This window comes from Rosa chinensis, chromosome 1 (genome assembly GCF_002994745.2).
Source record: "Rosa chinensis cultivar Old Blush chromosome 1, RchiOBHm-V2, whole genome shotgun sequence".
NCBI lineage: Eukaryota > Viridiplantae > Streptophyta > Magnoliopsida > Rosales > Rosaceae > Rosa > Rosa chinensis.
This window is the reverse complement of record NC_037088.1, coordinates 6,885,143-6,911,465: the sequence shown is the minus strand read 5'-3', so window position 1 is coordinate 6,911,465 and position 26,323 is coordinate 6,885,143. Positions and strand designations below refer to the sequence as shown.

General features: G+C 38.4%; 3 protein-coding genes and 1 pseudogene across 3 annotated transcripts; all 4 read left to right on the top strand.

Annotated features, from left to right (window-relative positions):
• Window positions 1–903: 903 nt before the first annotated feature.
• Window positions 904–8,011, top strand: LOC112183596 (G-type lectin S-receptor-like serine/threonine-protein kinase At1g61460). The gene is given in 9 exon segments (XM_040515875.1): window positions 904–1,047; window positions 2,902–3,009; window positions 3,175–3,371; window positions 3,466–3,592; window positions 3,595–3,675; window positions 4,394–4,631; window positions 5,206–6,180; window positions 6,283–6,431; window positions 6,844–8,011. Coding segments are annotated over 7 exon segments (879 nt in total). The 5' UTR covers window positions 904–974; the 3' UTR covers window positions 5,261–6,180; window positions 6,283–6,431; window positions 6,844–8,011.
• Window positions 7,753–14,670, top strand: LOC112199318 (annotated as a pseudogene).
• Window positions 14,671–16,248: 1,578 nt separating this feature from the next.
• On the top strand, window positions 16,249–19,895 carry LOC112199312 (G-type lectin S-receptor-like serine/threonine-protein kinase SD1-29). The gene is made up of 7 exons (XM_024340346.1): window positions 16,249–17,611; window positions 17,700–17,807; window positions 18,038–18,195; window positions 18,293–18,503; window positions 18,988–19,225; window positions 19,311–19,461; window positions 19,593–19,895. The coding sequence occupies exons 1-7, from the start codon at window positions 16,249–16,251 to the stop codon at window positions 19,893–19,895; spliced, it is 2,532 nt and encodes an 843-aa protein (XP_024196114.1).
• Window positions 19,896–22,085: 2,190 nt separating this feature from the next.
• On the top strand, window positions 22,086–25,385 carry LOC112176749. Its single transcript, XM_040515877.1, has 6 exons — window positions 22,086–22,239; window positions 22,411–22,487; window positions 22,907–23,009; window positions 23,140–23,216; window positions 23,538–23,585; window positions 25,339–25,385. Exons 1-6 carry the CDS (start codon window positions 22,200–22,202, stop codon window positions 25,360–25,362), a joined length of 369 nt encoding a protein of 122 aa, XP_040371811.1. The 5' UTR covers window positions 22,086–22,199; the 3' UTR covers window positions 25,363–25,385.
• The last annotated feature ends 938 nt before the right edge of the window (window positions 25,386–26,323 follow it).

The window sequence follows — 26,323 nt, the reverse complement described above, 5'->3', positions numbered from 1 at the left end:
TATATTATCCATTAACCACTAAAACTACGACAACATATGTTAAAATAATCGTTTGTGGCCTAAATGATTACACCGTCATGTACCTGCAGACCTATTTTATGATTAAACTTGGAGCACATCGATCAAAATCCAAAACCGTTTAGTAATAAAAATTTTCAAGCTGATTCCCAATCTAATAACCTGACGGATTGATGATAGCTCAATCCAAATCTGTATTTGACAAATTAACTGTTCCGAATTCTGACTTTCCAAGAGTGTAGAAGTCACTACCTCCCTATTTTTGTAGCCGTGATGATAGAGTGATTAAGCCCTTTTTTTTTTTTTTGGAGCAATCACATCTCTACACAAAACGTTTAACAAAACCGCCTCTTTTTCTTTTTCTTTTTTTTAGGGATGAAAGGGATGATATGTTGTACACATTGGTCATACAAAACAATCAAGAATTGGGAATGTTTCAATATCTTTTTCCTTACTTTTTGGTTAAGCTGTGATCTCAGTGGAGGATTTTAATTAGTTTCGTCTATCACTTGAAAAAAAAAAGGTTAAAATTTCAATTTTAGTGATAAGAATGAGAGCTCTCTTTAAAAGCTTTTTTTATTAATTTTATTGGATGAGGGACATTATGAGAAAATTAGGGATGTATAGCTAAACTCATTATTTGTAAAAATAAGTTAGAGGTCTAATTAGGGAGATCCCGATGTGAATTTCAAACTCATTTTTTAAAATATAAAAAAATTTCAATGATCTGTGGACCGGTCCACTTAGACCAAGACGCGTCGTCTAAGAAACAAAAGATGGGTCTTCCTCTTTTTTATTTATTTATTTATTTTTTTTGAGGGAAACGATGGGTCTTCCTTAATACCGAGGTCCAGTCAAAGTCAAACTCAGGGAAGACCCAAGTAACTGATTCAGTTCGTACAACATAAACACAAAGCATGCAGCTTTTGCTGGTTCTTTGAACTTTGAAGCCAAACATGAAAACTGGGTTCTGCATGATGACGATCATGATCACATCTTTGTCTGATCTTGAATGCTGCACCCAAAAAGGTACGACTGTTACGTCTTTGTGGTTCTCATCAGTCTTCCATTCAATTCCAGAGCATGGTTAGGTAGCTTGCATGTTCTCGTAACACAACTTGAAATGAGATTATTGTCACTGTGATGATCACAGTTTGTATAAATCCCATGTTTGGCAACTAAATCAACAATGCTTAAATTTTTATCATTGACAAACTTAGTCTGATGCAAATGGGTTTTAGAGGAGAAATCGTTTGGGGTTTGAATTCCATTATGTTCTTGATGTTGTTCTTGTTCTTGAGCTTGCTTAGTTTAAGGTGTTATTGTGCTGAAGTTCATGAAATCAATGATTCCAAACCATTAGCAGTAGGACAAACTCTAGTCTCCCCTGGCCGGATTTTCGAATTGGGTTGCTTTAGTTTTAGTGATTCAAGTAAGCAGTATGTTGGGTTATGGCAAAAGAATATTGTATATCCCCGAAAATTTGTGTGGGTGGCCAATAGAGAAAGGCCTCTTGCAGTTTCAGATGGCTTGGCTAGTTTGAAAATTAGTAGAATTGAGAATTTGGAGCTTTTAGATGGGAAGCAGAATTCGTTGTGGTCAGCCAATGTTGCTGCTCAGGTGCCATCATCTAATACTAGTTCAGTTGTTTCACATCTGTTAGATAGGGGAAATTTTGTTGTGAAAAATGATGTAGAAGCCGATGGATTAGTATGGCAGAGCTTTGATCATCCTGGTGACACTTATCGACTCAGCTGCTGGGATTCAATAGCAAATCTGCGAGGAGGAATGTCTTGACTTCCTGGAAAAGTGAAAATGATCCATCAATTGGCAGATTCTTGGTTGGATTTGTCAGCACAGACGCCATCACAAGTGTTTGTTTGGGTTAATAATGGATTGAATTCAGCATCCTATTGGAGAAGTGGTCCGTAGGATAAATCAAGGTTTATTGGGATACCTGAAGTGGATTTATTCTAGATGATAATGTGGAGCAAGGACCAAAGTACTTAACTTGGGCTATACTATTTTCCTCAACTTTGGCTTATGAAGAAATCTCTTCAGAAGGTACAACCAAGTTTATGCTTTCAGATAAAGGCAAGAACTGGATTCTTGGCTTGGAAGCACCAAAGCATCCATGTGACATTTATCATGCTTCTGGACCTTTTGGAGTTTGCAAAGCTTCTGAATCTCCAATCTGCTAGTGTTTGAAAGGGTTTGTTCCCAAGTCACACCAGGAATGTAGCAAAGGAAACTGGACAGGAGTGTTTGTGAGGAAAACCAAATTGTTTTGTCAGAGACAAACAAATCGTCTCATCGAGAGGAAAAGAAGATGACGGGTTTTTGAAGATGGTAAGGCTAAAAGTACCAGATTTGCATGAATACTATACTTCTTTTGGTGCTCCAGTCACATCTGAAAACTGCAAGATCCGATGCCTAAACAACTGTTCTTGTCTGGCTCATGTCAAATGGTAATATCTGTTATGTATATTCATCTCCAGTTAGGAGGATTTATAGTATGTTCAAGTCTACAAATATAGTTGGGAGAATAGCAGTTACAATAACTATTCTAACTGTTACAACAACAAATAACAGAGAAGTCAATAAAGGTAAAAGTAGTAAAGGTGAATGTAGTTGGGGTGATATGCAGTTGGGATAACTTCATGAATGCTGACAGCTTATGCATTTGTTAATAGTATAGGTTGTTTGGTCTGGTCCAACGATCTTATTGATATACAAGAGTTTTCTTCTGGTGGAGTAGATGTTTTTATTCGCTTAGCACGAGCAGAACTGGGTAAATGATAATCGTGCTTGCACAACTCTAATTAGCATGATCTTTTTGTTTGTTTGTTTCATGATCTTTTTTATTATAAATTCATTTTTCAGGTGAAGGCAGGCCAATAAGATTAATTCTCAGTCTCACAGCTATTTGTTTGACCAGTATCTTGGGAACCATAGTGTTTGGTTTGTACAGGTTGCAAGCTAACCAAAGAGGTAAGAGAAATAGTAATCCATGAGCAAATGATCTCTTTCATGCATTTACTGGTTGATATCCTAAATTATGTAGCTTGCTGTAATGAAGTAGATGAGCTAATTGATCCGACTTCTTTATTGTTTTCTCTTCGACTCACAATTTGATTGTTATATTTGCAAAATCAGGAAAAACCACAGTAAAAGCAGGGAAGTATGAAATGGCTGATAAGATTCAGACTTCACGAGCCACAATAAGAGAATATATTGGAAAAGATGATCCATCTGAGCTATTGATCTATGATTTTGATAACATATTAGTTGCTACAAACAATTTCAGTCTCGCAAACAAACTCAGGCAAGGAGGATTTGGCCCAGTTTATAAGGTAATCTTTCTTTTATCCCAAAGAAAAATATTGCATTACAACTGGTGGAAGATACAAACATGAATACAATGATTAATTTATGGACCTTGTGTAGGGTAAGCTACCAGAAGGGAAGGAAATAGCAGTAAAAAGACTATCTAGTAGCTCAGGCCAAGGCAAAGAAGAGTTCAACAATGAGACTTTGTTGATCTCCAATCTTCAACATAAAAATCTTGTTAGACTCATGGGTGCTGTGTTAAAGGGGATGAGAAGTTACTGATTTATGAGTTCATGCCCAACAGAAGCTTGGATACTTTTCTATTCGGTTAGTTTCACTACTGCTTTGTGTCCGGCTATCTATCTCATCTTTACTTTTCTTATTCTTTCAATAGAAATGTTCATGTTTTTGTAACATGCCAAATATATATATATATATATATATATATATATTATTTTATTTTATTTTTTGTCTTTGAATTACAACTGTGATACTAAAATAAGACTGTGACTGAACAGCAAACTGATATGATTTAAAGTAAGAGGGAATTTATCGATATATGCACAAATAACCATTAAATTTCTGTACAAACACAAATTATGGAAGGCACCCCTGCAAATCTATTGCTTTTGACTATTAACTATTGAAATATTTATGTATAGTGGCTGTCTTTGTTCAGTTCAGCTATCTATTATGTAACTTATCACAGCTCATTAAACTGTCTATATTTCCTAGTAGTGTCTAAAAAATATAGTTTTAAGCAACAAAAAAGAAAAGAAAACCCTACCCATACATAGTCTTATGACTTTGCAGGGACCTAAAGTAAGATATTAGAAACTTGAAAAACTAAGGGTAGTCTCGTGAGCATCAATGTTTCCGTAGAACTGTGTCTCTATTTCCTAGTAGTGGCTAGAATCTAGTTTTAACCAACAAAATTAAGAAAAGAAAAGCCTTGTAGTCAAGTGAGCATCAATGCTAATATTATACTGTGCTTGAGACATTTGGATGACATTACTGATGTGACATGTATTGGCTATTTGATTAGATCCAATGAGAAGAGCAGTGTTGGATTGGCCTTGCCGCTTCAATATTATTCAGGGCATAGCTAGAGGGCTTCTTTATCTCCATCACGATTCCTGTTTGGAAGTAATACATAGAGATCTGAAAATTAGCGACATTCTCTTGGATGAGAAAATGAAAGCAAAAATTTCAGATTTTGGATTGGCACGCATTGTTCAAGAGACACCAGATTTAGAAAATACTGAGAGGGTTGTGGGAACGCTGTAAGCATCATTCTTTCCCATTCTCACACATGTTCTTTCACAACTAAAACATATTGTCAGCACATTTGTATATTAGTGAGTGGTGATTGGTCTGGTACAGTCCTAGTTACAACCCTGCATTCTTAATTGACTCATCAACCCATTTCAATTAAAATTTAACTGAAGAGTAGTTGATTGGCATTAGATGTATACTCTTTGTGGTACTTTCATAAGGTTAGAAAGCGAAAAGAAACTTCTGCGACATACTAATGAGTTTCCCGGGCAGTGGTTATATGTCTCCGGAGTATGCCATGGGTGGGATATTTTCCGAGAAGTCTGATGTCTACAGCTTCGGGGTCTTAGTAGTTAGTACTAGAGATTATTAGCGGGAAGAAGAATACCAGCTTCTGTTTACATGACCAACAGCAAGGCTTTCTAGCCTATGTAATTTCTTGCTCTAAATCCTAATATGACAAACCGGCTTTATAGAAGTCTCTTTCATGTAGCTTGGACTATATATGTGAAGCTAAATTATAGGCTTACAGAGTTACAGCACAGTTTGACAAGTCTCACAAAAATTTATCAATTTTGTCAGGCATGGAGCTTATGGAATGAAGGCAGTGGATTGGCACTGGTTGATGAAGTATTAGGTGATTCATATTCCGCCACAGAAGTAATGAGATGTGTGCACATTGGGCTTCTTTGTGTACAGGACAATGCTGCAGATAGACCAACCATGGCAGATGTAGTTCTCATGCTAAGTAGTAACACAGATGGTCCCCAACCTAAGGAGCCTGTATTCACTATCCTGTATTCGCATGCCAGTATATCGTCCTCAACCAGAGTATGAAAATACTTGCTCCACAAATGAGACTACCATAACAGCAATTCAAGACGATAGGAGATAGCAAATTATTGCATCACAATGCTGTATCATATTTAATTAGTTAGAGAAGGGGAGCTCTTTGATCATTCAACTGCAAAACATGTTTTCCAACTTATTTATTAAAAAATGATGCATACAGTTAGTTTATTGTGTGTGTAGGATTCTGCAGTCTGCCGACCAACCTCTTTGTGATTTATATGAGAACTGAATGTTTGTAGGCCCTTCCAGAAAAATAAAATCAAGATTGGAGCAACTAGTCATAGAAGCATCTCACACTTGGAACAAAAGGGAAAACAAACATTAAAAGAAGCAACTGGATTATTTTTATTACATTAGACAATTGATCTGCAGAAATTATTGGCTTTGTTGACTTCCAGATTTGGACAGCTTGGATTTAATAACGACTGAAAAATTTGTAGTACGCTTCCTTCTGTGTATTCCATTCCTCCATCTTTGGGTTCTTACAAATTAGTGTATTAGATTTAGCTGTGATTTAATTTTCTAGAGCAAAGCTTTGAAGAGTGGCTGATCATTGGTGTGGGAATAGTGCACTCCTTTGCTGATTGTTTGATGTTAGGTTATGAAGGTGACGACAGGCCACATGTGAGAAGTGGAATCTTGATTGGGTGTCTCACCAGAAGAATTAATGACCTCAAGTTGCTGCTGATAGGGCTAATAAACAAGGTGGGTATAAAGTATAAACTGCTGGTGCGTCTGTTGTAGATGGCAAATTGTTGGTTCTCAGTTTTTAACTTGCATGTTTGGATCCTTGTGTTTCTGCTGCAGGACTGCAAGACTATTTAAAAGTCTTCTGCCGATGACTCTCAGGGTACCATTTTCTTAATACAGAAAACAAGTGTCGTTTCTGTGACAATGAAGTTTACTAGTATATATGGGCAATCCTCCAAAGACTTCTGTCTATGATGAAAGCATTGGTATGTACCATTTTCTTAATACAAAAAAGTAATGTTCTTTTGTGATACTGCAGTTTAACAATATATGTTTTTGTTAAGGAAACTAGTCTGCAGCCACTTGTTATTAACATAGCTAGTCTGGATCAATTTTAGCCAGTAGTCATATATTGTCCGAGCATTTGCTTTTGTGGACTATTGGATGGAAATGGGTATTAGAACAGAAAACTTTAGCGCTTTAAATTCATCCTTCATCTTCCTTCTGTTGTTCAGCTTACTTCAGTCACGTACAGCATTGTTCTCCTGAAGTTTATAACATAACTACTTCCCAGCCATTAGCGCAGGGACAAACTCTAGTCTCCCCTGGCCACATTTTCGAGTTAGGCTTCTTCAGTCCTAATAACTCTGTTAACAAGTTTGTGGGGATATGGCACAGGGATATATCTCCAAGGAAAGTTGTATGGGTGGCCAATAGAGAAAAGCCTCTTGCAGGTGCAGACACCTTGGCTAGATTGAGAATTAGTAGCAATGGGAATCTGGAGCTTGTAGATGGGAAGCAGAATTCTGTGTGGTCAATCAATGTGAATACTTGGTGACATCATTTAACACTAGTCCAGCAGCAGTTCTGTTGGACAACGGAAACTTCGTTGTCCCAGATCATATGGGAGTTGACCATTTCATATGGCAGAGCTTTGATTATCCTGGTGACACAATGCTGCCGAACATGGTGCTGGGATATGATAGAAAATCTGGAAAGAGCAGTTTCTTGACAGCCTGGAAAAGTGAGAGTGATCCATCCACTGGGATATTCTCAGCTGCAGGTGGACTGGCGGCAGAGATGCCAGGACAAGTGGTCATATGGAATAAATCAAAGTTCAACCGATCAACTCGCCACTGGAGAACTGGGCCATGGGATAAATCAAAGTTTATCGGTGTACTTGATATGGATAACCAATATCTAAGTGGATTCAATCTGGATGAAAATGTGGAGCAGGGAACAATTCATTTCTCTTTTACTGTTTTTAACAAATATCTTACATATCTGGAGCTCTCTTCAGATGGAATTACAAAGCTTATGCGTTCAGAGAATGGTGGAAACTGGTCTCTCCAGTGGGAGGCACTGCAGAATCAATGTGACTATTATGGAAAATGTGGACCCTTTGGGGTTTGCAAAATTTTGAAACCTCCAAAATTCGCAAAAACAGCTTCAGAATCTCCAATCAGCTGCAAGTGTTTGAAAGGGTTTGAACCAAAGCCTGACCACGAATGGAGCAAAGGAAACTGGACAGGAGGGTGTGTGAGAAAAAAAAAGGTTAGTTTGTGAGAGCCACACGAATAAGTCATCTGTCTCATCGAAAAGAAAACAAGATGAGTTTATGAAGATGGTAAGGGTAAAAGTACCAGAGTTTCATGAATATGAGCCTTTGGAGGTGGAAGGCAAATCCGAGGACTGCAAGATAAAATGCCTACATAATTGTTCGTGTCTTGCTTATGCTTTTGTCGATAATATAGGTTGTTTGGTATGGTCCAAAGACCTTATTGATATACAGGAATTCCCCTCTGGTGGAGAAGATCTTTTTATCCGCCTAGCACCTCGAGGTAAATGATGACATTCAGAACACTAATAGGTATATCTGTTCTTTGATGCATCATACTTATACATTACACATTCACTTTTTCAGGTAAAGAAAAACAAATAGAGTTAATTACCGGCCTTACAACTGTCTGTTTTATCAGCATCTTGGTTGGCATATTGTGCGCTTTGCACAGGTTGCAAGCTAATCAAATTGGTAAGAGAACAAGATGCATGGATGTGATTAATGCATTAGAACATGATCTCTCCCTGCCACTCTAAATGTATAATTAAATCAATATAGTTTCTCTGCATGACTTTGTATCAAACTTCATTAATCTTCTTTGTTGTTTGCTGTGACGCGGAATTTGATTGTTATATATGGAAAATCAGGAAACATCAAAGCAACAACAAGGGGACTTGAATTGACTGGTATGGTTTCAGGAAACTCTCTTCAAGACTACATAAGAAAGCATGACCTATCAGGGATATTGGTCTTTGACTTTGACAGCATAGTAATTGCAACAAACAATTTCAGCATAACAAACAAACAAACTCGGGCAAGGGGGATTTGGCCCAGTTTATAGGGTGATTACTCATACATTTTTTGTTTGAAGGAAGCTATTGCATTTGTACAACTACAGAAACAGACATCAATGCGATGAGTATTTCATGGACCTTGTGCAGGGTAAACTAGAAGAAGGGAAGGAAATTGCAGTAAAACGACTATCCAGTAGCTCAGGGCAGGGCAAGGAAGAGTTCAAGAATGAAATGCTGTTGATATCCAAGCTCCAACACAAAAATCTTGTAAGAATCATGGGTTTCTGTGTTAAAGTGGATGAGAAGTTACTGATTTATGAGTTCATGCCAAACAAAAGCTTGGACATTCTTCTATTCGGTTAGTTTTCTGATCTTTTATGTTTTTTGGAATTTCTATTTCTTGTTTACATTTCTAATGGATGTGTGATTATTTTGATAGATCCAATGAGAAGAACAGAGCTGGATTGGGCTAGCCGCTTCAATATCATTCAGGGTGTGGCTAGAGGGCTTCATTATCTTCATCATGATTCCTGTTTGAAGGTGATACATAGAGATCTGAAGTTCAGCAACATTCTCTTGGATGAGAAAATGAACCCAAAAATCTCAGACTTTGGATTGGCACGTATTGTTCATGGGACGAATAATCTTGAGAATACTGAGAAGGTTGTGGGAACACTGTAAGCATCATTTCTTACCTATTTTTCATACTTGTTCTTACCCAAATCACAACAAAAGTTCTGTGCTGTTTAAAAAGGTATCAAGCATATATTCATAACTTAGGATTAGCTACATATGGAATTAAATATATAATTTTGGGGTCATTTTTCTTACCAGATTTCTGTTCATGTACTAACGAGGTTCCTCTGCAGTGGCTACATATCTCCGGAGTATGCCATGGGCGGGATATTTTCTGAAAACTCAGATGTGTACAGCTTTGGGGTCCTGGTATTGGAGATCATTAATTAGTGAAAAACAACAAAGACAGATTTGCTGGAGAGATGATTGCTCTATTGATCTGTAGCACATATATACAGTAATACAACTTGATTCTAGGATACAAAACAAGACAGTTATTCTAGCCCTATTAATGTCTAATAATATAGAATCAATGTGATGATATAGAGTGAATGTGTTAAATGTTAACAGTTATACAAGATGCTAATTTTGCTCTTCTTTCCAACACTCCCCCTCAAGTTGGAGAGTGGATATCCTGCACACCCAACTTGTGAATCATAAGTTCGAAATCCTCCTTGCCAAGAGCTTTAGTTAGAACATCAGCCAGTTGATTTCCAGAACTCACAAATCGTGTCTCCACTGAACCATCTTGAATCTTATCCCTGATATAGTGACAATCCATTTCTATATGCCTTGTACGTTCATGAAACACTGGATTTGCTGCTATATGTAAAGCAGCCTTGTTGTCACAATAGAGCAATGCCGTTTCCTGGTGTAAAATCCCCAAGTCTTGAAGCAAATAACGTAGCCAAGTTAATTCACAACAAGCTCCTGTCATAGCACGATACTCTGCTTCAGCTGAAGAAAGAGAGACTGTTTTCTGACGTTTTGACTTCCATGAAATTAAAGAAGGCCCTAGGAACACACAATACCCTGTAGTAGACCTTCTTGTAAGTGGACATCCTGCCCAATCTGAGTCACAAAAGGCTCGTAGCCGAAGATCACTATTTGAGGAAAAGAACAAGCCTTGACCAGGAGCTGACTTGAGGTAGCGTACCACTCGCAAAGCTGTTTCCCAATGAGCTTTTCGAGGCTGATGCATAAACCTGCTTAATATATGAACAGAATATGTAATATCCGGCCTTGACACTGTGAGATAAATCAATCTTCCAACCAAACGCCTATACTTCTCTGGATCTTTGAGTAACTCAGTCTTATCTGACAACTTTAATCCACGTTCCATGGGTGTGTCAACAGGAGCAGCACCCAATAACCCTGCATCTTTTATAATTTCCAACGCATACTTGCGCTGACAAATAAATATCCCTTTCTTAGATGCTGACACTTCAATGCCAAGAAAATACTTTAAATTGCCAAGATCTTTCAAACGGAATGTTTTATGCAAAAATTTCTTGACATCAGCTATACTCACAGGATCATTGCCAGTAATTAATATATCATCAACATATATCAATAAGACTGTAAAAGACTTGCCTTGCCTCCTGGTAAAAAGAGAGTAGTCTGCTCTAGATTGCACAAAGCCAGCAGACCGAATAACTTCTGAAAATCTAGAAAACCACTGCCTTGAAGCCTGTTTCAGACCGTACAAGGATTTATGCAACCGACAAACCAAATGCTCCTCCCCCTGTCTCCGGAGCCCAGGCGGTGGAGACATATAAATTTCTTCATCCAGGTTGCCATGGAGAAAGGCATTGTTGACATCGAGTTGTTAAAGGGACCAACCACGAGACGCAGCGAAAGCAAGGAGACAACGGACCGTAACAATTTTAGCAGTAGGAGAGAAGGTGTCCTGATAGTCAATACCTGCTAATTGCGTGAAGCCCTTGGCCACCAACCTGGCCTTGTATCGTTCAATCGAACCATCAGACTTGAGCTTGACCTTGTAAACCCACCTACAACCAATAGGGATCTTCCCAGGGGGCAACGGGGTAAGGGTCCAGGTACCGTTGGCCTGCAAGGCCTCCAATTCAGAACAAATGGCATCCCTCCATTCCGGAACAGTAGCCGCCTCAGAATAAGAGGACGGTTCACAGACGGCACTGAGCTGAGCCACAAAAGAGGAGTAGGTAGGAGTGTAACGATGATAAGAGACATAATTTGCCAATGGATACCGCGTACCTTTGGAAGGACCTGGCGGGAAGGAGAGCGATTGGTAAGAGCAAGCATTGGATTGAGGCTTGGAGAAGTCGATATCGGCGAACCGAGCAGGCGGCGCAGAGGAGCGGGTGGAGCGACGGAGCGGTGGTGGGCCGGAAATAGCTGCGGGTGGAGGTGGGGGAGGAGGAGACGGAGAAGATGGTGGGGATGGGGACCATCCTAGCACCGAGGACGACAGGGGGGTAGGAACAGGGGTGGAGAAGGACGAAGGAGGTGGGACAAGGGGCGGTGGAGCAGGCGGCTTGGGTCGCCGGGAATACTGACGGATGGGAGGTGGAGTAGGCGGAGGCGGTAAAGAGGAAGCGCCAAGATCGGCGTCTATGGTAGGACGGGAAGGACGAGAAGAAGAAGGACGCGTGGGAGGGACCTGGGAGTCAAGATCGGTGTCTATGGAATTAGGGAGAAGTGGAATTGGGCCTGGGTCATGGGCCAACGGAGCAGAAGGAAGAGTGGGCTGAGTGGAGGCATAAGGAAACACATCTTCATGAAATCTAACATCTCGACTGGTAAAAACTTTTTTAGTCGTTAAGTTAAACAGTTTGAAGGCTTTTTGGCCCACCGGGTAACCAATGAAAATGGAAGAAATTGCTCGGGTATCAAATTTATGAGTAGGGTGCACATTTGTGGCGTAAGCTAAGCATCCAAAAACCCGAAGATGAGAAAAAGAAGGTGGTTTGGAGTAAAGAAGCTCGAAAGGAGTTTTGTAAGAAAGGATGGGAGAAGGCAATCGATTGATTATGTGGACGGCTGTGAGAACACACTCCCCCCAAAATTGTGGAGGAAGATGAGCCTGAAATTTCAAAGCACGAGCCACCTGGATAATATGGCGATGCTTGCGCTCCACAACCCCATTTTGTTGAGGCGTGTAAACACAAGAATGTTGGAAAATAACGCCATTATCTTGAAAAAAAGAGCTAAGTGAAATAAATTCACTACCATTGTCACTTCGGAAAGTTTTAATGCGAGAGTCGAATTGAGTGAGAATGTGAGCAAAAAAACGCTTCAAAAGTGGTTGTGTTTCATCTTTGTGCCGCATTAAGAAAACCCAAGTAAATCGGGTGAAATCATCCACAATGGTAAGGAAATAAAAAGCACCAGAAAGAGAAGGGTGTCGATAACGACCCCAAATATCACAATGAATTATTTCAAATGGTCTTGTAGAAGAAATAGAACTAGAACTGAATGGTAATCGACTCTGCTTAGCCAAAGGACACACAGGGCAATTATTATTTGGCTGAATGGAAAAATGCAAGAAATTTTTTGCTATGTGACTTAAACATGGAGAGGAGACATGACCCAAGCGATTATGCCAAAGATTGGTTGAGGAAAGGACAAGGTTGCAAGATGATCTGGAAGGAGTGGTAATGGAAGGCCTGGTTCGTTCCGTCGCTAGTGCCACCAAATAGTATAGCCCATTACGTTCTTTACCCAAACCAATCGTCCTCTTCGTAGCCAGATCCTGCAAAACACACCAATAAGGATAGAATGTTACTGAACAATTCAGACCTCTTGTCAAGCGGCTAACCGACATTAAATCAACTTTGAACTTCGGCACAAACAGCACATCATGTAGATAAAATACGGTACTCAGAGGCAAAGAACCTGTGGCTTCAATATGCACTTTTTGTCCACTAGGTAGCAAAACAGGTGGTAATGCACAATTTTTATTTTTATTCAATAATTTAGAGCACGAAGTAATATGATCTGTCGCCCCGCTATCAATTATCCAATTGCTGGAAGCTACTCTAGACAAACCTGGCTGCGTTACTGCATTTGCCTTAGAACTCGAGCCAGTATATGGATTGGGCTTTTGGACTTGTTGGAGAGCAGCTAAAAGCTGTTTGAATTGGGCCTCAGATAAAGTAACTGCTGATCCATTCTCCTCTTCTACGATGCCTGTCGCATGAACCTGGTTAGCAGAAGGAGAGGGCACGACTGGTGTGGCAGTGTGCTTCTTGGGGAAATTTCCCGATCCTTGTTTTGCTTTGGGATGACCTGGAGGAAAACCAATTAGGTGAAAACATGTTTGGACCCAATGTCCTGGATCACCACAATAGGTACAGTGCGGCCTTCCCCTTCCTAGACCTGAACCAAAACGCGCGGTGAAGCCGCGTTCGGCATCTCGACTGGTCTGAAGATTCGGTCAGTCACCACGACCTCCTCTGCTGCCGAACTGATTCGGCCGACCACCACTCCGGACAGCCATGGCGGCGGTGCTTGAACTGGACTCCACCGCTGCAACGAAACGTTGTTTTTCTTCTTGTGCAACTGCAGCATATGCTTGTCTGATACTTGGAAGGGGATTCATCAAGAGGATTTGACCGCGGGTTGCACTGTAAGTCTCATTTAATCCCATCAAGAATTGCATGAGCTTTTGTTGATCTGCCTGTGCTCCTTGTGATGCTTCTGAATAGGATGCCAATTCATCCCACAAACTTTTCAGTTTCGTGTAGTCTGCAGAAACTGATTGTTGTTCTTGTCTGAGTGAAGCGATGTCTCGCTGAATTTCAAATATGCGAGGTGCATTGCCTTGTGAAAAACGCTCACTTAGATCTTCCCATACCTCATGAGCTGTAGGATAGTAAATGATACTGTCAGCAATTTCAGAACTGACTGTGTTAACGATCCATGAATGGACCATGTCATTGCATCTTGACCAGGTTGCATATCCTTCTGGGTCGGCTTCGGGTGACGGAACTTTGACTGAACCATTCACAAAACCGAGCTTGTTTTTAGAATTGAGAGCCATTGTCATAGCCCTCTTCCAACCTGTGAAATTGTCTCCATTCAATGGTTTGGAGACTAAGACCAATCCAGGATGATCCGAATGGTGAGTGAAGAATGGATTTGAGATATCAGATGTTGGATTATTTGACTTGCTGGAATTGGGTGGTGGTAATGGGACGTTATCACCAGCCATGGTGATTATGGCTTTTGTGAATTTGTTGCTAGGAAGGCTAGAGAAGAGTCAGGATTGTGAGTCCTGCTCTGATACCATGAAAAACAACAAAGACAGATTTGCTGGAGAGATGATTGCTCTATTGATCTGTAGCACATATATACAGTAATACAGCTTGATTCTAGGATACAAAACAAGACAGTTATTCTAGCCCTATTAATGTCTAATAATATAGAATCAATGTGATGATATAGAGTAAATGTGTTAAATGTTAACAGTTATACAAGATGCTAATTTTGCTCTTCTTTCCAACAATTAGCAGCAAGAAGAATACCAACTTTTATAACCATGAACAACGTACAACTCGGTTTTCTAGCCTATGTAAGTTTGCACTGTAAATCTTCGTCACACAGTGAATATATGAACAGTCACATTCAGATAATGAGGACTATGGAAGTAAATACAGCACACCAATGATTCTAGCCATCATATATATGAATTGGTCAGGCATGGTACTTGTGGACTGAAGGCAAGGGGCTCGACTTTGTAGATGAAGAATTGGCCGAGGCATATTCCTCATCAGAAGTAATGAGATGTGTCCATACAGGACTTCTTTGTGTACAGGATGAACCCGTCGATAGGCCAACCATGCTGGAGGTCGTTTTAATGCTAAGTAGTGAGACAGATGCCCCACAGCATAATTACGCTTGGAAAAATTCTATCCCACAGCATAAAAATAGTTGCTTCACAAATAAACTACCATAACAGTGATGTTAGGACGATAACTGACGGCAACTTTGCTTCACAGATTCATAATGTTATAGTATGTTACTATATTTTGCATTTTGTGATCATAATTTATCAATTTTTTATTTAATTATCTTAATTGGCGGGAAAAGAGAGAAAATTGAATTTAGATATTTGTTTTAGAATTGAGCTAATGCATACTCTTCCATATATGTCCTCTATTGAGATGCTTATGCAATATGTACAGTGTATACTGATCGTTGGAGAAATTTCTTTCTTGATTAGACTGTTAGCAATAGAAAATAAAATTATGTGACTGTATCTTTCATTGCGTGATTTAAATCCATGAGATTGATCTGAATTTGATAAAATGCTTTTTATTTTATTTTATTTTATTTTATTAAGTAGTAGAGAGTGCTCAACATGGATTTGGATGCTAAGGTGGCCGGGGAAAGCCTCCTGTTGATGAAGTAAGCTTTTAAAGTGCTCGGCATTTCTATTATAGGTGTGTAATTTAATCTTCTTTACCCGAGTACTGGTTTTTTACTAACCGCTTTTCTTTGGTTTCTTAATAGTATGGTCAAGGTCAACCGTTGTATGGATATGGGTACCATAGAAATGGGTATTAGAGCCAAAAACAATTAGTGGTTTGGATCTTGTTGTGCCGAAGTTTATAAGATGACAATTTGGAACTATCAGCCTTGTTGTACGCTTTATATACCGACGTCCGTTTGTCAGCATCGTTACTATTTGACTTTTCAATGTGAAAAAAATCAGCCAAAAAATGTAGCTTCACCAAACGGAAATCAGCCAAAAAATGTAGCTTCATATCAAGTGGGTTTTTGGCAATTTCCGGCCGTCAAAATAGTGCGTCATCGGTATCGGCGGAGAATACAAGAAATTTTCTTTATGAACAGTTGTCCAGATGCACTGCCTCGACCGTCAAAATAGCAAATACCAGTTCAGACTGCATGCATGTTAATGTTTTTGTCCAGTGTCTTTCAAAGTACTACAACCAAAAAACTTAACGTGAACAAGCACAAAAAACTGATAAAAGCAATAGTCGTCGTCAGTAGTCATATGTAGGTCATGTTTTCTTGGGTATTATAATACAAACTTTAGTGCTTTAGGTTCCTGTAGGTTGTTCCTCTTCTTCTTCAGCTCGCTTCTGTCACAGCATCGTTGTGCTGAAGTAGTGTATGAGATAACTCCTTCACACCCTATATCCAATGGGCATTGAATCTGAAAGTGTTAGCTTCTTCAATCGCTCAATGTTCTTCTTTTTCATCATAATCTTGCTTCCACCACATTATCATTGTTCTCAAGTTTATAACATCACTCCTTCGCAACCGTTAGCACAGGGCGACACTCTTGTCTCCCCTAGCAGCATTTTCGAATTAGGCTTCTTCAGTCCTAATGGTTCTGCTAGTAAGTATGTGGGGATATGGCACAAGAATATATTTCCCCGTAAAGTAGTGTGGGTGGCCAACAGGGAAAAGCCCATTGCAGTTACAAGCTCATTGGCGAGTTTGAGAATTAGCAGCAATGGGAGTCTGGAGCTTGTAGATGGGAAACAGAACTCTTTATGGTCTACCGAAGTAACTAGTGAGGTGTCATCATCTAATACTAGTTCAGTTGCAGCACTTCTTTTAGACAGCGGAAATTTTATTGTCAAAGATGATGCAGAGGCGGACGGAGTAGTATGGCAAAGCTTTGATTATCCTGGAGACACGATGCTACCAACCCAGCGGGTTCAATACAATACTAAATCTAAAAAGGGCAATATCCTGACTGCCTGGAAAAGTGAGAGTGATCCATCTGCTGGGATATATACAGTTGAAGGCGGACGGGCAACAGAGGTTCCAGCACAAGTGATCATTTGGATTAATCGATCAACTCCATTCTGGAGAAGTGGGCCATGGGATAAATCAAAGTTCATCGGCGTGCCAGATATGGATGATCGATATCTTAGTGGATTTACAGGAGAGGGGGATGTAGAAGAGGGAACACAGTATTTCTCTTATAAAACATTTGGCACTTTGGCAACATATGGAGACATCTCGTCACAGGGAAATTTTAAGTTTATGTATGTACAAAATGGTAGGAACTGGTCACTCTACCTCGAGACACTAAAGAATCCATGTGACATCTATGGAGCATGTGGGCCTTTTGGGGTTTGCAACAGCTCTGAATCTCCAATCTGCAAGTGTTTGAAAGGGTTTGTGCCAAGTTCGGACCAGGAATGGAGGAAGGGAAACTGGACCATGGGGTGCGTCAGGCAAACCAACTTGTTCTGTGAAAGACAAACAGATAAGAAGTCATTCTCATTGCAAGGAAAACAAGGTTATAATGATGATGGGTTTTGGAAGATGACAGGGGCAAAAGTGCCAGATTATCATCAGTATATTACATCTTTGAATACTGATGACATCAATGGCTGCATGATACAGTGCCTAAATAATTGTTCTTGCCTGGCTTATGCACTTGTTAATAATGTTGGGTGTTTGGTCTGGTCCAAAGACCTTATAGATATAGTGGAGTTCTCCCAAGAAGGTGTTGATCTTTATGTTCGCCTAGCACGCAAAGAACTAGGTAAATAATAACAACCCTCGCAATACTGTAGTTAGCAATATCTCATCTTTTTCTCATGTTTGTTTTTTTTTTGTAGATTCATTTGCAGGTGAAGGAAAGCCAATTAAGTTGATTGCCATCCTTACAGCTATTGGTTTAATGATTATCTTGGTTGCCATAATGTTCGGTTTGCACAAATTGCGAGCCAACCAAAACGGTAAGAGAATGAGATAGAAGAGATTAATTTTTCTGATGCATTAGCACATTTATAGGTATCTCCCTGAAGTACTAAAGTACTAATCAAATTAGTATAACTTCCCTGCAGAACTGTTTAAGTGCATATATAGTTATATACTGGTTGATATCCATGACTTTTGTTGTTTTATTCTGATTCGGTGTTAGACGTTTATACATGCAAATTAACAAAACTTTTCATTCAATGAACAGGATCGATTCCAACTTCTAGGGATACTCTTCGAGAATATATTGGGAAACATGATCCATCAGAGCTATTGATCTATGATTTTGATACCATGTTAACTGCTACAGACAATTTCAGCATTACAAACAAACTCGGGCAAGGAGGCTTTGGTCCTGTTTATAAGGTACTTATTTGTTTACTTGAGGGCAATATAGCATTGTAAGAAGTAGAAGAATACAAACATGAACACCATGATTAATTAACTTGTGGACCTTGTATAGGGTATACTACAAGATGGGAAGGAAATAGCTGTAAAAAGACTATCTAGTAGCTCAAGACAAGGCATTGAAGAGTTCAAGAATGAAATGTTGTTGATCTCCAATCTTCAACACAAAAATCTTGTTAGGATGATGGGTTGCTGCATTAAAGAGGGCGAGAAGTTACTGGTTTATGAGTTCATGCGAAACAAAAGCTTGGATACATTCCTATTCGGTTAGTTTCCCTGCCACTTTATGATTGCAGCAGTTTCTTATAGTGCCATATATCTTGTTCTGTTACCAGTAATTGTTGTCTTTGAGTTCTTTATAAATAGACTCTTACTCAAGTAAGCTGCCAAAAGCTCAGTATAATCCTAGTAATTACATTTTAGAATTAAAACTGCCTACTCCAAGTACTAACGAGTGAATTCACATGAACTGAAATACTGAATTGCCTACGGCACATATTCTCCTTCAATCTTTGAAAGCATTTTATCTATTGACGATGCATTTCCTACACTATCTGCATTTCCTAACAAATAAAGGCTTTAATTTATTAGATTTCTAGTTTTAATCAGAAGACAAAGGTTAGAAGTCTATAAGTCCATTGAAAAAAATTATTTTCATCAAGTTCATTACTGAATCACTGAATGCATTGCATGGCAATATGAATCACATAGCTGATCACATTCTAATGGTCAGATTTATTATTTAATTAGATCCGATGAGGAGAGGAGAGCTTGATTGGGATAGACGCTTTAATATTATTCAGGGTATTGCTAGAGGGCTTCTTTATCTCCATCATGATTCCTATGTGAAGGTAATACATAGAGATCTGAAAATCAGCAACATTCTCCTGGATGAAAAAATGAAACCAAAAATTTCAGATTTTGGACTGGCACGCATAGTTGAAGGAACACAATGTATAGAAAGTACACAGAAGGTTGTGGGAACACGGTAAGAATCAGTTCTTTTTAGTTACATGGTATTTTACTTTAAGCCAAAAACCAGTTTCATACTAATTAATGATTTTTCTACATAGTGGCTATATGTCTCCAGAGTATGCCATGGGTGGAATATTTTCTGAAAAATCTGATGTCTATAGTTTCGGGGTTTTGGAATTGGAGATTATCAGCAGCAAGAAGAATAGCAACTTTTTTTTATATGACCAACAACTAGGCTTTCTAGCCCATGTAAGTTCAATCTAAAATAGTGAGTTTTATAAGCTGTCGAGCTATCTCATATATGTTTGACCAATTTGGAGTTAATTGAACCAGTCTTAACAATTCTTGACAATAACATGAGACTTGTGGATATTTTTCAGGCATGGAACTTGTGGTATGAAGGTAAGGGATTGGAATTGGTAGATGAAGTGTTGGGTGATTCATATTCCTCATCAGAAGTATTGAAATGTGTGCACATTGGGCTTCTTTGTGTACAAGATAATGCTGCGGATAGGCCAACCATGAAAGATATTGTTTTAATGCTAAATAGTGAGAAAGATTGTCCACAACCTAAGAGGCCTGAATTCACTATGCAAAACTCATTTTCTCATCCTCAACCGCAGTATGTTCAGACTAATTCCTCCATGAATGAAGCTACTATTACAGTGATTGAAGGACGATGAGTGACAGCAAATTGATGCATCACAATGCAATGATGTTTGGTCGTTATGAAGGTTTTCCTTTAACTTATTTTCTCTGTTAAGTGTATATGGAGGTTCCTAGATGTAGATACTGGCCAGGACCTTGGATTGAATACATTACACTGGCATTAACATTGCTTCTCAGTGTTACATACATTGTACGTCTTATTTGATATTGCACCAAATTGTCTAAAGCTGAAAGATCCTGGCAATTTTTGGTTAAACTGAGCTGTAATCTTTCAATATGAATGCATACTCTTCCATATGTCCTCTATTGGGATGCTTAAGCAATATGTACAACATATACTGATCGTTGGAGAAATTTCTCTCTTGGTCAGACTGTTAGCAATAGGGTTATCAATTCCAACACGGCCTGATAACAAGACTCGAAACCCGCACGAAATAATGCTGGTTGAATCCACACGATTAAAAAGCGAGTCAGCCGTGGGTCAGCCTGCCATAACCCATTTAATAAATGGGTCGGCCACGGGTCAACACGCCAACACGAAGTGAACTCGTATAACCCGATTATGCTATACTTCTTGAAATTTTGGATGTTGGGAGTATTTGATCATATGATTAGACAATTTGAAATATTTTGCTTTTATAATTATTGGATTTAATTATTTTCGAATTATATATAATTATTTATATTCATCGTCAATTTATGCATTTTTTTAGTTAAATGGGTCGCATTGTTAACCCATAAATGAGTCATTTTGTCTAACACGACATGACCTATTTATTAAATGGGTTAAGCGGGTTAGAAACGGGTAACCTGTTTAATAAATAGGTTGGGTTTGAGTTTAAATTTTTAACACGATTATTAAATAGGTTGGGTTTGAGTTTGTCTCTTACGATACGAGAAATATCTTGACCCGACACAAACTCAACCCGACGCGACCCATTGACAGCCCTAGTTAGCAACAGAAAATAAAATTATATGACTGTATCTTTCATTGCGTGATCTAAATCCATGAGATTGATATGAACTTGATAAAATGCTTTTTATTTTATTTTATTTCCTTATTCGGCTTATAGTCTCTACAACATGGATTTGGATGCTCAGGTGGCCGGGGAAAGCCTCCTGTTGATGAAGTAAGCTTTTAAAGTGCTCGGCATTTCTATTATAGGTGTGTAATTTAATCTTCTTTACTCGAGTATTGGTTTTTTACCAAACTGCTTTTCTTTGGTATGGTCAAGGTCAACCGTTGTATGGATATGGGTACCATAGAAATGGGTATTAGAGCCAAAAACAATTAGTGGTTTGGATCTTGTTGTGCCGAAGTTTATAAGATGACAATTTGGAACTATCAGCCTTGTTGTACGCTTCATATACCGACGTCCGTTTGTCAGCATCGTTACAATTTGACTTTTCAATGTGAAAAAAATCATCCAAAAAAGGTAGCTTTAATTGCCCTCTTCACCAAATGGAAAACGTGAACCTTCATATGAAGTGGGTTTTTGGCAATTTCCAGCCGCATCTGGTAGTGCGTCATCAGTAGGCCAGAGGCACTGCCTCGGCCGTCAAAATAGCAAATTGGTTCAGACTGCATGCATGTTAATGTTTTTGTCCAGTGTCTTTCAAAGTACAACCACCAAAGAACTTACATGAACAAGCACAAAAAACTGATAAAACATGTGTTGTAAAAGCAATAGTCGTCGTCCGTAGTCATATGTAGGTCATGTTTTCTTGGGGAACGCGTTTGTATGCCAATGGGTATTAGAATACAAACTTTAGTGCTTTAGGTTCCTGGAGGTTGTTCCTGTTCTTCTTCAGTTCGCTTCGGTCACAGCATCGTTGTGCTGAAGTAGTGTATGAGATAACTCCTTCACACCCTATATCCAATGGGTATTGAATCTGAAAGTGTTAGCTTCTTCAATCTCTCAATGTTCTTCTTTTTCATCTTAATCTTGCTTCCACCACATTTACTATCTTCTAATTCTCAGTTAACTGTTCATCGGCTTATGAACAGTGACGGCTCCAGCCGAGCCGGTCATGGATGAAAAGACAATTTTCTCCCTGCTTGCTCGACACCTGTCTACCGTCTCAGAGCTCCGTGTCTCTCTTCTTCGCTCCACACAGAGGTATAGAGAGAGAGAACGAGTGAAGGAAATTCATTTTCTTCGACACCTGGGTTGCTACTCAGTGTGTGTTGTTTCTTGCTTTGACACCTGGGGTGCTGCTAGGTGCTATCGTGTCTATGCTACTTCATTCCACCGAGAGGTAGATAGTGAAGGAAGTGGTGCTGTTTGTTAGCATGTACGAGTCTGATTCCATTTTCCATGTTATGCTGTTTGCTGAGGATTGCGCAATCGGTTGCGGGTAATTTCAGTTCTGATGTTGCATGTCATGATTGTGTCTGTGTTTCTTCGATTTAGGATTTCTTTGTTGGGTGCTCTTTGGATTTACAGTTCGTCAAATTTGATTGGGGTTGAAAGAGTGGGTTTTCGTGATGAGTAGAAAGAATTTTGATTTGGGGTTTTGGTGATGCAGGGGTTTCTGGGTTATTGGCTCAACGAGGTGGAGGTGTCTTGAGACAGGCAGGAGAGCTGCTGTTTCTGGTGTTTGAGGTGTGTCCTGAAACATCCAATTCCAGAGTTATTGTTCATGCATGGAGACATAGATTGCTTCTACGTTCAAGGTTCCTTAATTCTCCTCTCTCAATTTTGTCTGTTGTGATTGTAAATTGTTCCTATTAGGGTTTGGAATTGAGTAAATTGGCAGAGATGAAATTCCAAATTAAGAGATAGTCACTTTGGTTTTGTGGTTGAAGCATCTATTTTTGTGATGCCCTGTTATAAATTTCATAGCTTTGCTTGATAAGATTGAAAACCACGGGATTTTTTAGTAATTTTGGAGTTGTGCTGATTATATTCTTAATCTGTGATAGTAGGTTGCTATGGATGTTTTTTTTTAATTTTTTTTTTTTAGGGATTTATGGTTTTCATTTGTGTTTTTAATGTTAATCTGTGATTGGTTTTGTATGCAGGTTTCACATGCTACTATAATTGTTGCTGCAATTGATTTATTTGTTGTAAGAAATCGGTCTGCAAGGTGTGAAGAAAAGGAGAAGCTTGAATCTGTAAATCAAGGTAAATGGAAGAATACATGTTAAGCAATTTTTGATAGTACAATGGATTACTTGACCAAAGTATGATATGGACTGTGTAAATAAAGGTTGAAAGTTAATCTGAGATGCCTAATCCTTTCACTGTTTTGCAGGAAAATTTGGGTATAGCAAGAAGGAAGATCTGGAATTACCATTGTTTTTTATTTGTCTGCTTATTTTTGAAGAGAAGGTGGGTTTGTAAGTTTATCTAATTGTGTTTGGTTTCTGATTTGAATTTGAGTTCTGTGTGGATTTGTATGTGAGGTGTGTTTTGTAGAATTGCATATGGAAAGGGGTTAGATTCAGTAAATGGTTTCATGCATATGTCAGTATATATCATTTTTTGCTTTGCTTGGTTCCGTTTTCACTTTCAATTGTATATGCTTTCTTCTTCTTGGTATGTTTTCTATTTGTAATTTATCCAGTTTAGCTCAAATCAGTGGAGAGAATAGGTTCTGCATGTTCTCTGTCGGAATAATTCATACCAATATGCTATTGTTTTTTTCTGTAGGAGAGGCTGAAAGTTGTTATTGAACAGATCATGAGCTGTAGCTTCTTGGTGAGTAGTCTGTTGTCTTTCATCTTTTAGCTTCCTTGCAACAATTATTGTAATTCTCCTAAGTCTTAAAACAAGAAGATATACCATGTAAATATATCCGCTAGAAAAGAAACTGTTATTAGAGATGATTGCATTATGATCAATTCAAAGATAGCAAGGATCAATTTCTCTCTGCTTTTTGTATTTCTTGCACATTACCGTTTTTGGTGTACTTATTACTTTAATGTACAGTTTTCATCTTTGATAATTTCAAATCTTTTATTAAGTTATATATGAATCTAATCATGGGATCAATGATAGAATGCTGCAATTGCTTTGATTTGTTGAAGATTTTTCTATATTGATTTTCAGCTACCTTTTTCAAGTAATCATAGAAAAGATCTTAGATTTTTGAATATTTTGGAGGTGTAAATTGAGGAGTCTTTGCTTTTACAAGTACAAATGTTTTATCCAATGTAGATCACACACAGTTCATACTCTGTTACTTTCGTGAATATTAGGTAGTCTACTGGTGTTTGCTAATTCTCTCATTGTCTTTCAGTTTGGAGACCTTTTAACTACTGGTATACTAACAATTTTATCTCTGCATTCATATGGATCAACACTTATTCTGAAAGCACAATTGGAAAGATTGATTTGCTTTATAGACTGCTGCACATAAAATAAGTTTCGACTCTATACCTTTCAATCTTTTATGTACTATTCCAAATGTTTATTCCCTAATAATAATAATAATAATAATAATAATAAGAAAAAAAAAAAAAACAGCCAACCTTATTACTAAGAAATATCAACATTTAAGACTCACTACAGTTATCATATTTGCTTCTACCTTTTCAATTTATACACAACAACCAGAAAGCAAAATTTTGTTCGACTTATAATGCATGAAATTTTGAAATAAAAAATTACTTCTCATATATGTTATGTCTATGTTGAGTCCTACAATTGAACGTTTAACCTTCTTCTTCTTCCTTTTATTTATTTATTTATTTTTTTTTTACAAAATTTGGAATTTATATAAGCGGTTCAAACAAGGTGGGTCTTCTCTGGCCTACGCTTTTGATTTAGCTTCAATGTTTAGATAACTTGCTGGAATTGATGCGAGAGAATGAGTTTCAACACGAGTATAATAATCATTAGGTCTGGATTTGTGTGACTGTGGGATTTTTTTTTTCATGATAGATATTTTCAGTAAAGGCTGTATGATGTATTCAATAATGCAGGGGTTTGCGATTATCATATTGGGTTTGTTATGTTGCATATCTCTTTTGGTGATATTACTGTAGTTATAGACTCAATAGCTTGAAATGTTTGCATGTTGGTTTTGCTCTTTTCTCTTGGAAATATAATGCAGTTATTTATATCATTGCAAAGAAGAAAATCAGTTTTATTGATTAGCCTTCTACACTGATTAAAAGGGAGTTAGCAGTTTTGTTTTGATAATTTTGCTATGTTTGTTTTCTTGGTAGTTGCTTTGCTTGGTTCTATTTTTAGCTTCAGTTATCTTTGTTGCTAAGCTTTGCATTACAAATCTGTTCTTCACCATGTTTTTCTTCTGTGTGAGTGTTTAAGTAACAAGCTGTATATAATAGACTTGCATATATATTTTACACAAATCAAGAAACTAGGAAAAGAGATGAAATAGGTAATGAATAGGACATAAATAATAAAAGTAATGTCCAATCTGTTCTGATTCATCTGTTTTTCCTTTTATAATATGTGCTGATTAATTCTTCTTCCAAATCTGTAGGCAATTGTTTTCAGCAGCAGATGAATGACAACCAAAAAGATGAAGTGATCTGCGAGTTAAGCAAAAAGATGAAGTGGTCTGCCAGTGACATGGTCTCCTCATTATTTTCTTTCTGTAGCTCGGGCGGTGTGTTATACGCGGTCGACTGTAACGCGTGGGGTTTAGCTTAACATAACCAAGGAAAACGTATAGAACAATATATTTTTGACAAGCTGTGTCAACAACAGTTGTATTGAATATTTGCACAATATCAGACCATTTATATTAATGGTAATGTTAGTTCCAAACATAAGTCTCTAGCAGTCGAAACTTGCAAATTTTGTTTCAACACCCGCAGCAAAGCGCGGGCACCTATTCTAGTTATCATTGTTCTCAAGTTTATAACATCACTCCTTTCCAACCGTTAGCACATGGCGACACTCTTGTCTCCCCTAGCAGCATTTTCGAATTAGGCTTCTTCAGTCCTAATGGTTCTGCTAGTAAGTATGTGGGGATATGGCACAAGAATATATTTCCCCGTAAAGTAGTGTGGGTGGCCAACAGGGAAAAGCCCATTGCAGTTACAAGCTCATTGGCGAGTTTGAGAATTAGCAGCAATGGGAGTCTGGAGCTTGTAGATGGGAAACAGAACTCTTTATGGTCTACCGATGTAACTAGTGAGGTGTCATCATCTAATACTAGTTTAGTTGCAGCACTTCTTTTAGACAGCGGAAATTTTATTGTCAAAGATGACGCAGAGGCGGATAGAGTAGTATGGCAGAGCTTTGATTATCCTGGTGACACGATGCTGCCAACCCAGCGGGTTCAATACAATGCTAAATCTAAAAAGGGCACTATCCTGACTGCCTGGAAAAGTGAGAGTGATCCATCTGCTGGGATATATACAGTTGAAGGCAGACGGGCAAAAGAGGTGCCAGCACAAGTGATCATTTGGATTAATCGATCAACTCCTTTCTGGAGAAGTGGGCCATGGGATAAATCAAAG

Coding starts and splice junctions, on each gene's coding strand:
- LOC112199312 (XM_024340346.1), top strand. CDS start 16,249: ATGGGCATTGAATCTGAAAGTGTTAGCTTCTTCAATCGCTCAATGTTC. Junction 17,612..17,699: donor CCTAGCACGCAAAGAACTAG/GTAAATAATAAC, acceptor ATTCATTTGCAG/GTGAAGGAAAGCCAATTAAG. Junction 19,226..19,310: donor CAGAAGGTTGTGGGAACACG/GTAAGAATCAGT, acceptor TTTTCTACATAG/TGGCTATATGTCTCCAGAGT.
- LOC112176749 (XM_040515877.1), top strand. CDS start 22,200: ATGTTATGCTGTTTGCTGAGGATTGCGCAATCGGTTGCGG. Junction 22,240..22,410: donor GATTGCGCAATCGGTTGCGG/GTAATTTCAGTT, acceptor TTGGTGATGCAG/GGGTTTCTGGGTTATTGGCT. Junction 23,010..23,139: donor GCTTGAATCTGTAAATCAAG/GTAAATGGAAGA, acceptor ACTGTTTTGCAG/GAAAATTTGGGTATAGCAAG.